The sequence below is a fragment of the Gavia stellata genome, chromosome 11 (assembly GCF_030936135.1).
Source record: "Gavia stellata isolate bGavSte3 chromosome 11, bGavSte3.hap2, whole genome shotgun sequence".
Lineage (NCBI taxonomy): Eukaryota > Metazoa > Chordata > Aves > Gaviiformes > Gaviidae > Gavia > Gavia stellata.
Window position 1 is genome coordinate 17,057,278 of NC_082604.1, and position 12,787 is coordinate 17,070,064.

Consider the following 12,787-nt stretch of genomic DNA (forward strand, 5'->3'; position numbering starts at 1 on the left):
GTCAGGTCATCACTTCCATAATCTGCCTATGCCCCATACATATGGCTACCTTGCAAGCAGATTATCTGCAGACTGCCCGGATGAGCACAGTGCTAGAAGATAACTGTTTAGTAAACTGCAGGGCGGGCTCAGGATAGGTGGTGGCAGTGCACTGCAGAGGACAGGGTCTGGGCTTGTCTGGGACTGCATTTGCAGACTTGCTTCTAGCATGGACAGAAAATCTTGTCTCGAGTCAGCCAGTCTAAGCTCAATCCAGTTCTCACAGCCTTCACCTGCAAGCTTAAAAGCAGAAAATGAGCAGTGGGACCAGGGGAAAACCAGGGAGCAAAAACCCAAGATAAGCACACATGGACTTAGAGCCCTTCTTTCTTTCTATGACTTACAAGAGCTTAGTCTCAAAAGCATCTGCTGTGCTTCACCTAACACACAAGTACTGACAACTCACCCACCAAAGGAGGAATGATCACCTAACTCAGCTAGAGCAGTTTGCCCCAAGGTCCCAATCCCCAAAATAGCTTTAACTTCAAAGACTCATTGACTTCCCATCTCCTTTCCTGTAGCTGACTGAGAAGCTGACTGTATTTTTCCCCATTTTGCTAGCTGATGGCCAGGTGCTTTGTGCCTCATAAGAAGACAAATTAACACCTATTTCCAGCCTTACTCTCTACCTAACACAGGATGCTTGGCAAGAACAATTTTTTTTTTAGTTCTGCATAATCCCTTTCTTAATGGATCTTCTTTTGCAATGCCAAGGATGATTTATACCCAAGAATAGCAATCCAAGGAATTTAGCTGACATGGACCAAAGTCCAAGAAGGAGCATGTGAGGTTTAGAAAACATCAGCTAGGAGTCTTAAGCATTGAGATGTCAGCAAACAGCTCTTTTCAGCTATATTGTATAATCCGGAAAGAAGTGAAAAGCATGAAACAGGATTTAAGATAACCTGTTTTACTCTGAAATGAAGTGGAAAGGACATGTTTACATTTTACCAGAGTGAGAAATACTTGAACTTTTAGAGTTGGATGTCTGATCGTGCCCCGTGCACACATCAAGAAGCTAAAATAAGGCATATGATGCAGATGGCCTAGGAAGTAGATGACTTCATATTTGGATGCTATCCTATGTTGTGCATAGGGAGGAGTGACATGTATTCATCGGCTTAGCGGAGGAAACTAGAAGGCTCACCACATTTCAGGACCTACCATATGATGAAAACATGTCTAAATATGGTGCAGAGATAAGAGAAAGACTACATCAGGACAAATACTAAAGGTATTGTCACAGTTCTTATTCAGACTTAACTCCTAGTGAAGTCAGTAGATATCTTCTCCCGAACAGCAGTTCAAATAAATTCTAGGTTTGCCCCATAACTGTTAAATCCTCCCTTCATCTACCAAACAAACACCCTCTTGAAAGAAATGTGCAAAGCAAACTGTCTGCTTTTCATGGACTGCCGTTGGCATCTCTGTAAGTTTTATTTTCAATCCAAAAAAATCTAACGGTCCTTGCTAGGATAATGAACTTCTGCAAGTTTAAGAAATAAATGCCATGCAATTAAACTATATACATATTTTCTGATCCCTCCTATCAGTGACACCGTGCACAACCGTGAGAGCATTCTGACCTGATGAATTGAATTTGTTATTATTTGTAAATGCAACATTTGTAAAATGCAACGTGAAACAGATTTTTCAGGAGGTCAATTCCTTGAGTGTTGTATCATTAGTCAATGACAAGACATGCTGTGATGCATCTTCCGTATTTCTGTAATGTTTCCCATACAGCATCAATCATTCAGAACAGAAGCACCTGTGGGCAGAAAAGCAGTAAACATTACGTTTTCCCATGTCAGAAATGCAAGGCTTGGACAAACACACTGTAAGGTGTGACGAGAGGAGACGAAAACATTAGGAATACTTGTTTTCTTGTAGTGGGGTACTAAGTTCTAATTTAGGGCATTCAAGCTAAATTGACAGTCACAATCGATGTTATAAGAAGCCATCGTTCCCCGAGCCACTCTTTCCAAGCCTGCTGGCATGACTTGAGTACCTCCACGTAACTGAGAAGAGGTGGGGTTCTCTGAGCCTGCCCACACTCGGAGTACTTTGGCTTACTTGCAGGAACTGCTAACCCTTGGTGTTGCTGAGACGGCTCACTCCAATCCGGTCAAGAGGAACTCCAAACCGTCTCTTAGGCAGCTCAACCACTTTCCTGCACGGGAGAAAAAGCAAAGGAGGGAAAGAACTGGGGAAAGACATCATAGGAATAATCAAAATGTTACTACATCTTTGATTCCTCCATTCATCCCACTACAACTTATTGTTCAGACAGAACAGCTGTGCAGGAGCAGCCAAAGATGAGAGTGTTTAAAAATAAGATGCTTCACACGTCTCACAAAAGAATAGGCAGGAGTTGTACCTGTTTTACAGACTGGCCGATGTTGATCCACTAGCCCTCTTTTTATTTGGCAGCAAACAAATAACTTCGCAGGTTAACTGCTATTTGTAAAAGAAAGGAGATACACTGCATGTATAAAGGGGAATTGTTTCATGCATAGTATCATATACTTCAGGTGACCCATTAGCCTGGATCTTTGAAATCTCCAGGGCCAACTGGGGCTAAGATAAGCAAGGAGGTAGAAAATAGTGCACAGTAACAGAGGGGACAAGTCAGAGGAGCCCTAGCAGGATTTTCCTATGGGGTCTGCTGCAATTCACTGTTCTCAAAATTGTGTAGTAGTAACCCTTTGATGAGATTGCAAATGGCAGTTTTTTGGTTTTGTTTTTTTTCCTCCATATGGTGCATTTCCTGATGATTTCATGAATGAGGGCATGAGGAAAGTGGGAAGGAAGTTCTACACAGGAATATTTTGTTATTATGTTTTTTTATATAAAAAAGAAGTTTTCCCATCTTAATTCAGCATTTTTGAGCATTTTTTCCACCATCAGAAGTTTTATTTTAATTAATTGTGGAAACGGTGAGATTTTCTGCAGCTGAGAATAAGCTCAACTTCTGCCTGTGGAAATACTTGCCAGTGAAATACAGGTCCAAGAGAAGCCCTGGAAGATGAACTCTTTTCTCTATCTGTCCTTGTCAAGGAACATAAATAAGAAGAAATGTTGTTCTGTAAGTTGGCAAACACAAAGTAACTAGCTGGAGAGCATGCTATGGTGCACTCGGGTCTAACTCTATGTGCTAGCACTGCCATGGTCACGCAGCCTGCGGCTTTGGGGGCTCTGCACACCCTGCCCAGGACTACCTGTCTAGTCCATGGTCTCAACTGAGCAGTTTCCTTTCCTCACACCTCTCGGGCATGGGCTGAAGACCAGAGGCATCATTCCAGCATCAGCAGCCCATTTCACACTGCCTCTTTTCTAGCTACTTTTCAGATGAGGTCAAGAACTGGGAATTGACAGCGTACCCCATGTGTAGGAGCACCACAGCCGTCACGCTGGAGCGGCTACAGAACATTGCAAATGAAGGGGTGCCGTTTGTACACCCCTCACCGTCCCTTCCTCACACACCTACGTATCCAGCATTGTTGCACTACGCCACCGGGAAAGCAAAGGGAAAGACAGCCAAGGGCTGATCCTCAGCCTGTTGCCTCAAGGACAGCACTCTTTTCCCCCAGGTGTGGGCACAAGCTGGTGGGGGGCTTGGGATGCTGGAGTCACGCTGCGCCTGATTTGATAAAAAGGGGAATTAATTTCCCAGATTGGATTATGGGGACGGGGGGGTTCTGCATCATTAGTTGTAATTAGTTGTAACACCGTCATGTTCTGTATTTAAACAGAGAAGGAAATGGTAACCTCATGCCAAGGGGAAAGGCAGCGCAGTTTCCCCTCTTGCGGCCGTCCCGAGCCACAGCAGGACAGTCACCGCTCCCTCGCCAGCCTGCCCCGCCGTTTCCCTCTTCCAAACCAGCCTGTGCCTCTTTCGGCTCTTACTAGGGACAAAGGGATGTCCTCTCTTTAAAACAGCCTTATCTAAGATCCCCGGAGTCTCCCTCTCTCCGCCTGTCTATGGATCTTTCTACATTTTCTGAAGACTCATGTCTTCTTGCATGTTTTTCCCATGCTCTCAAAGCTTTTTATAAAAAGATGTTGATGAGCAAGATTAGGATCTGGGCCCTCCTGTAACTGGTGGGTGCCACAACAATCTGTTAAGTGGACTTGTATTTGAACTGCTTTTTTCCAAATGCTTCTGCTGCATTGCCAGGCACTATGCACACTGTATTAATTCAGGGGGCTAAATCTATTTAACAGCTTTCACACTTCAAAAGTCATTATCTGGTCTCTAAAAGTAACCATGTCAGCTGGTACAGGAATGGGCTTTTATCTACTGTGTGCATGACAGTTCTCTTTTACCTCTCCAAGTGCAGCAGCCTCCGCCTGTTTCCACCTAAAGGTGCAGCCTTTCTACTGTTCCATATCACTCGTCTGATCTGTGGCTGTGCTGATGGGAGTATCGGATGATCAATGCACTGATCAAGGCAGCTCAGATGGTTCTAATAAGTGAGTGAGTCAACCCCAAACTCAAAAGCTAATTAGCTCCCCCAAAGTGATAATCTCAATGCAAAACTGCTGATGATGCTGGGAAAGGAGGAATTTTGTGCAGTGTGTCAGTCATTTGCATGAGCTCATTATTCAGAGAGAAACTGTTAGAAAACTTGGACGATTTTCACCACCATTTTCCCTTTTTCATGTTTTTTTTCCTTGTACTGCATGTAGAATGAAACAAGATTTCCACCCAAAAAGCATGAGACAAATCGGGAATACCATGTACTTTTGCAAAACAGGCACTGCAGCTTCAAAAATTACCTTGTATTTCTTCCCCTGGAAAGGGAAAACATGCTAAAAAGCAAGCAAAGAATGAGCTGATTCTGATCTCTTGAAGAGATATACAGAACAGAATAGTTCTACTCAACATTTTAAGAATTTAATTTTTTATCACTTTTGGCTGCAGTCAAAAAGTCCTAGTAGCAGACTGGGTGGATAAATGGAAAAACAACAAGAAAATATTGCAAAACTCTGTTTGAAAAAAATACTTGTAATGTTGACTGGCTCTTGTGAATACTTTCCACTTACAGATTAAGCTTTAAGCACGTTATTAAATACTTCGTGGCATTGGGGATTCCATCCAAAAGATGACAGTTACCAGAAGAAAGGAACAAGACAGTTAAGCTCTTTCAGTTATACCGAACAGCCCCTTGAGCTTTGCCCCAAACTCCCTGGCTCTCCTCAGCCATATCGGGCGTCATTGCTTAGCCCTGTTATAAACATGCTTATCTTCAAACGTGTACTGTGAATGTATTGCTGTACTGCTGTATTGATTAAACCCTGGCTTATCATAAGTTGATCAAGGTCTTGAAGCCCATTCTATTAACTGTCTGCCCATTTTCACGATGTGTTCTTCATCTTGCTACTCAAGACATTCACATCACCATACCTTCTCTTCACCCTAGCCTTGGGAGCACCTAGTCCTGCCCCTCTGTTTTTGAACCTCAGGCATATTTTTGCTTTAAATAATCTCATGATCAAAAAGGCAGTTTTAAACCAAGTTCATTCACATCAGTGGAAAGAAAAATAATAAACAAATGCATATGCTTGAATGTTCTTTGTTAGCTGTATGGCGCTGTGGGGATAAATGAACTACTGCATGTATTATTGATCACAGCTGAAGGATTACACACCATGCAACCAGAATGGTTTCTGTAGAGATTCCGGTACCCTGATCAGAGGCATCTCAGTAAACCAGTAAACCTGCCAGTGGCCAAAGCTAACCCATCTGTATCCAGGACACCGACCAACAGCCTCCCTCCAACTTTATCACTGGAAGGAGCATCTAAGAATTTACCTCTGCTTGCCTTTAGCATCCACAGAGGTCGAAGAAATCCTGTCAATCGGGGAGCCGAATCCTGGGAAACTTCTTTTCTTCTTGGTCTCGGTCACCTCATTCTCCAGAGACACCAGCTCATCAAGAAGGAACGCTTTGGCTGCCAGGTTAGTGGCTGACTTCTCTTTGCTGGCAATGGGATGTGCTCCCATGCCCACAGCAGCAGAAGGCTCCAAAGGCTGCAAAAGAAAGGGGGGATGTTTTCTTGCTGCTCAAGTTGCAGAAAAACCATTTCAACCAGTGTCACAGCAGCAGTCCTACAAGTACATAATCACTAGGATACTAAACCTGGGCCAGTATTTTAAAATGAAGTTCCTTCTGTGAAATGTGGCCATTTTTCTCCCACAGGAGTTTGCCATAAAACGTTGGGGTTTTTTTTTTTTTTGGTAGAATTGAACTCGCCTTCATTATTATTGCAAGAATTATCAAAATGTATTACTTCACAAAGCCTGTTTTTGTAGGCCAGCCCACTATCCCTATCTCAGCACTGTGATTAGTATCACTTACAGCATGAGCTGGGTAATTTAATCCTTTTTAAAAATGCAATCACCATTACTAGATTCCAATATCCATCCCGATATTTTTCCAAAAACTGATTTTCATTTTTTAAATGAATGCTAATAAATAGTAGTAAAAACTTATACAGAATTTTCCATCCAAAGCTGACAAATTAATTAGTTGTTATGCAAAAAATATCCCAAGATAAACTTGCTCAGCACTGACATTCAAAGAATTTATGCAGTAACACTATGCAGGGAGGAGGAAAGGAAAGGAAAGAACAGTATGTTGACTCAACACAGAATTTTGAACCTTAGTTATGACATTAGGCTTACCACCTTTTCAAAACCAGACTACTTCATTATACAGAATAGCTGAGAATACTGGGGTCTATCAAGAGAGAAATTAAATCAAAGTGAAATATTTGCTTTGCAAATAACAGAAAAAGATAGGGCAGCAGCTAGTGTATGAAAAGAGGTGTCAAGCTCAAATCATTCTCTCTTCAGGTGAAACATTTGCCGTCTTGCTCCATTTGATCTTCATTGAATTAGATAAAAATTTCTAACCAAAATTTTTATTATATGCCTTAAGGCAGGTTTTCACCTCTCTTTAGAAGCACACCACTATCTTTCTTATTCATACACAGTGGGTTTAGTACAAATGTAAAGGAATCCATCACATGGGTGATGTAATATGCTTCTATCTACTGCGGTCCACACCACAGTTGTGGTGATGACATCTCCCACTACTGATGGGTGGCATAACTGGTGATGGAGTGTATAAAACTGTGATCTTTCTATAAAGAGGAGCACACAACCACAATGATCACGCAAATGATGTAGCACTGTTAATACTTTTGTAAAGGATCTCACATTATCCTCTGACTTTACTTTTTATGAGCCTCAAGTGCACTGAACAATTCTTTCTGTTCCCTTTCAGGGTTATAAAACTTCCATAGAAGTTTGCAACAAAACTATGCCATTAAAAAAAGACTGTACTCTCCCCTCTGGTTAGTGGAGATAAATATCTACAATAATGCTTGAAACTAGAAGGTAAAAAATAGTCTCTGCTCTTGAGTACATTGTGCAGTTTCACTTACTTGGTCTTAAAAAGGATACAATAGAATTGTACAAAGTAAAGAGACAGCAAAAATGATAATCAGAAGTAGACAACAGTTTTCCTATGGTGAACCACTGAACAAAGCACAATTTCACAGATAAGCAAAGAGGTAAGTGTGGGGACAAGTGTACAGTGCAGTGTTTATAAACTTACAAACAGCAAAGAGGTGAATAAAGACTAGTGATTTTTCCCCTCAAGAAAAAGAGCTCCCCAGTCCACCCAGTGAAGTCACCAGATGTTGGATTTAAAATAAATATAAGGAGCTACTTTTTAAACACAGCACATAGATAAAGTGGAATGCATTGCAAAAGGACGTCATGGATACGAAGATTTTAAACTGTTTCAAAGACAAATTCAGGCCCATCAGCAGCTAAAACATGCCCTGGTCAAGCGCAAGTCTCTGGATCAGGAAGTCTCTGAAGATGTTCTGTTATTATATTCTTTTCACAAAAATCTGTCATTGATAGAGACAGGATACCAGGTCTCTGTGGCATCAGAACAGCAGCTGCTGCAGCACTAATGTGGGGAGTCGTTCCCCCAAGCCCTATTTTCTATAACAAATATTATTTTGTACGATCAGGGCATGCTCACTTGAAGACAGAGAGCAAGGTAGAAGGATCCGTCAGTATTCTTCAGTATGCATCTAACCTCTGAGCTGATCTTAAAAACCTATGTAAAGACCCTACAGCCAAACAGTGCTACTTTGATTAAACTTTTCGATCCTTGATGTTTTTATGGCATGAAACCATTACATAAATACCTTTCCTGCCAGATCTGTTTTATCTCAAGATGACATGAAAAAAGAGAGTGCAGAAGTATTTTCAGGTGCAACCTCTGCATATCGTACCGGATGAACCGTGAGACAGTTCTCCCATTTCATCCGCTGCTCTCCTTCACAAGCTTAGGCAAATTACTTTGCTCTTTCCTTCTCCTTGTCTCTTCTGTCTCCTTTAATTTGTAACTTTTGTGCAGGTGGTCTTCCCTCAGGTATCTCCTTATGGGTTCTGAAAGCTGCAGACTTCTCATGCTATTATTTATCTTTAAGAAGAAGAATGAAACCTTCCCTTCAGTGTTAGAGAGTTTGCTTCTCCCCTCCTCCCACTCTTCAGGAAGTTCTCCAGCCAAAGTTGCTGGACATTGTTTTAACACGCAGAAAATCCCATGGTGCTTCAGGAAAGGTTGCATGAATCTAAATGAGCCTTCATTCTGTCTGTCCTCCCAGAGCCATGCAACTTGCATCACTCTCTTCACTGGGGAAGTTGTCCTGCTCCTGCTTTGCCCTCACAGAGTCAATACCACCACACTCCGTGGCCGAGAACAACCAGAGGAAGAGCAGGGTTATGCGACAACCACCAGAAACATTCACCTACCTCTAGTGCTGCCTCTGCACGGAGCACTGAGCTAGAGTGCCACTGCAGCAGGATAATCACAAGGGCCAAATGCACCACAACCAGCTGGAACTGCAGCATCTGCAAAGGAGAACAATCTATTAATGGCTTCACAGATGCATTCCCAAGTTCCCAGAGGAACCTCGCTCCAAAGGTCTTTAAGAAGTGTTACAGAAATCACATACCTCCCCAGCAGCATGTTGAAAGCAAGGCTGCATTTCACCAGTCCTCAACATGAGTTAATGGTAGCCACAACTTCCAGGATCTTCTTGGGATCCTGGAATAAAGTTATCTAGTTCCCACACCTGCAAAAGTCTTAACATGGGAATCCATCGCTCACATGGATGGCGTTCTGACCATGTGCCACAGCTGCAGAACTGCAGATGCCTACAGAGCCTTTAAATAACGCAGAGAGGGTCAAGTTTGGGGAGGCTCAGGATCAGGAAGCTGTGTCCTGCAGGAGTTTCTTTGGCTGTGGGTTTAGGCTACATTGTTTAAGCCCTTGTTTGGATCCAGCTCTTAAAACCTTACGTGCCTCCAACTCACCCAGGTGGGAATATTTCAGCTGATGTTAATAAGAACCAGGCTGGGGCCTCTAGTGCCAAAGGTATCTGCTAATTTGCTGATTGCTCTGCCTCCAGGTCTTGCCCCAGAGTATAATTTAAGCCTGATTCTGCCATTCTTTGCTGACTCTCCACTTGGCAAAAGCAGAAATAGAAAGGATGTATAAATACATTTCTATGATGTACAATAGTTGTTTTATCCTCTGCATAGAAAATTTCCCATTAGACCAGGCAGAAAACACATGGTAAAAACCATCTGGCTTTGTACTTTTTCCCACATTACAAAAGAGAAAAGCCACAAAAGTGTTTGGAGTCCAATTGTCAAAAGTAAAGATACAACATTTGTAATGTTGTTTCTTGAAACTCGGTTTCTTGCTTGGCTTTTTCAATACATTTTACATGTGCTTCTGTTATTTGGTTACCCCATTATATGTATTTTTTTTTTATATTGTCAATGAGGGATCAGCAGTGAGGAAGAAAGCTGCTGATTATTCTGTAGGGGTGAAGCAGACTAAGTTCACTGGAATCAAAGGGCAAAGACAAAGCAGTAAGCCAGGTGGTACCACTGTCTCTCAGTCCGATGGCAACAGCCATTAAAGTCAGACAAGGGTCTGCCCTGGTGTTTTTAAAGCTGTAACCCTCTACAATGTATATTTTTGTATGTGGGTGTGCATTGAAATTTGAAGTAGCAGTCTACTACTTTCACAGGTAACCACATCCTGATTATTCGGATACAGAGACATAAAAATAAATGGCAAGGTTAAAAACACATGTTTATTATGGTTTAAGGTCTGTGCTGGTATTTGTTCAACCCAAAGACCAAAGAGCTAAAAATAGCAACTGGTACACTAATCAAAATAAACATTAAGGCACCTGCAACACAAAAGACATTTGATTAACTGGTCAGAACTCGACGCCAGTGAAATTAGAAGCAGAGGAAATTGTAAGGACTTAAAGCTTGGCTCTAGTTCCCATAGAAATTAGCAGCTAAGATGCAATGTCACTGGTTTAAAAGGGAGTAAAACTAAGTCCAGCAAGATCCCGTTGTGCTGAGTTTCACACGGTGTTGTGACCAAGGAGGGAGAAAGAAGAAGGTTCGTTCTAGTGGAGCAGTTTAACGCTAGAAAAGCATTTGCAAAACTAAGGGTGCAATGAGGATGATAAAACATAATTAAAATCCCACTGTCTTCTGCCAGTCTGGGACTTAGCTTTCCACCTTCAGCCATATCATAGGATCTTATTTATGAAAAAGAGTTGTCGCCTTTTTTTTTTTTCCTTGAGCTCATCTGTTGCAATTGGGTAAGCAGAGCCCTCGTGCCAAAAGGGGCTTTCCCAGCCATGCACTGGTTATTGCTTCACCCCATCCACATTTTACCTTGACCCATTCCAAGAGAGAGCTAAAGTGAGGCTTGACAGTGGTTACTGAAGGAGAACAACCAAAGCTCTGACAACCACGCAGGCCTTTGCAAGACGCACGCTTCTCACTTGTATTGAATTTCCATCCTCCTTCTGGAAAACTCTTCACCACCAATTTCACAGAGATAGGTCAAGGGATTGGGGTATAAGTCCATGTCTTTAGTATCTCAGGGTCTGGTCTGGTGTTGTCTGGCATAAAATATGGGTTACCCTTCACTAAATGTAATTGCAAGTCTGAAATTCAGACATATTTATGTGTTTTAGTGATATTTTAGGTTGAAATGTGTCAAAACTAAAATTCCTCATATAATTAGGTATCTTTGTTGCAAGTCCAATTAAAATAAAATTAAAGATAAAAGAGAGAACATTACTCTACCTTATCAAAGTAGGATAAACATTCAAAACTTTTTCTTAGGAATCTGTGCAAGGCCATTTTCCAAGAAAAGATCACAAGAAAACAAAATTCTTCACCAAACAGAAACTGTTAAGTCTCCAACATCAAACCAAAGGACTTAAAAGATGTTTTTCTTTTAAAGAAAAAACCAAAAAACAAAATGACATCCTGAAGATAAGTGGGCTGAACAAACCCCAGACAGCATGCAATTCATCACCAAGCTCCAAACCCACTGTCTGTCAAAAATGGTAACAGCTGCCATTGTTCTTGCCCATTTGAGCTATCATATTTCACATTACTGTGGAGATTACTCCGCAAATATAAATCACAAGAGCTTTATTTTTCTTGCTGGCCTGCAAGAGAACTGAGGCAAGACATCATGCCTTGCACTGTAATCTTTCACTTTGGCTGTCACTATATATTGATGACTATGCTCTCCTTGTTGTTGCAATACCAACACGGGACTTGCCCAAGATCACCTGCAAATGAGGACCTTGCTCTTGCAATGAGCACATTGTGGCTGAACCCAGAAGCCCTTGAGGTTTTATGCTGTATGCTCCCAAACTGACCTGATGCAGAGCCAAGGCACAACTGTCCCATAAGCATTGGGAAGTGCCCATTCAGACTCCAGTCCTTCTGCTATATGAGCACTGGGAAGGTACTGGTGAGCCTCCATCACCTGTTAGCCATGAGGATCTCTCATATCATGCAGATTCCAAACAGCTGGAGGAAATCACAGCTGTATCTGCAAGCCAGTTACTGATGGATTTTGTTGCTGCTCCAAAGCCACAAAATAGAAAATGAAGTGCTGCTACCTATCTTAATCAAATGTACCACTGAGTCCTAACATTGGCCTAGCTAGCCTTGGATTGGATGTCTGATGGGAATCTACCTTATGGCCAACAAAATTATGATGGATGAGTATCTTACCAAAAGAACAATTTACAAATAGCTTGTGTGAAGCTCCAAGAATAAGTCTGCTCTTGCTGAAGCAAATTTGCCCTACTTTTAAAAGTTGTAGGATGGATCCTCTGAGCATATTCATTACCACAAAGCCAAAAATATGCCTATACCAGCAGTCCTAGTGATTTCAGAAACTCCTAAGGGACTGTGTACATCTCAAGTGTAATTTTCTAGTCATGTAAATATCAAAGAAAAGAGAGAAAATCAAAACAAATCCCACCCTCAGAAAAAAAAGCAGAGTCCAAAAATAGGTTAGAGTGGTGTTTTTGCTCTCATCCCACAGATGAGATATGGAGCACTTCTTACATACTGCTTTCTAAAAAGATACCGAAGCAAGACATTGAAGCATGAGACTTTGTGGCAAAATGAAATGTAAGCGGTGTCAGGCACTTTACGTTATTAATAATGTGTTTCCTGGAGTAGGTGTAGATTTTTAAACAATGTCATATATTTTATAGATATATGGTACAGACACTGTCAACCTCTACAATGTAAATTTTCCTCTATTTTCAGTTTCCTGACTATTTAGATAAATAGATGCAGGTAGGTT

The 12,787-nt window shown here is 41.6% G+C and overlaps 1 protein-coding gene across 3 annotated transcripts in view; it reads right to left on the bottom strand.

Moving 5' to 3' along the window:
• Window positions 1-952: 952 nt before the first annotated feature.
• The window catches only part of OSTN (osteocrin), a 52,355-nt gene continuing 40,520 nt past the window's right edge, over window positions 953-12,787 (bottom strand). For 2 of the 3 annotated variants that reach the window (XM_059822776.1, XM_059822778.1), the window contains exons 2-5: window positions 8,884-8,982; window positions 5,858-6,075; window positions 2,133-2,212; window positions 953-1,810 (exon numbers count right to left, since the gene is read on the bottom strand). In XM_059822776.1, the coding sequence (XP_059678759.1) occupies window positions 1,788-1,810; window positions 2,133-2,212; window positions 5,858-6,075; window positions 8,884-8,982 (420 nt within the window). In that variant the 3' untranslated portion in view covers window positions 953-1,787. Of the gene's footprint in view, window positions 1,811-2,132; window positions 2,213-5,857; window positions 6,076-8,883; window positions 8,983-9,086; window positions 9,113-12,787 lie in introns of those variants that run through there. The other variant, XM_059822777.1, reaches the window with a different exon arrangement.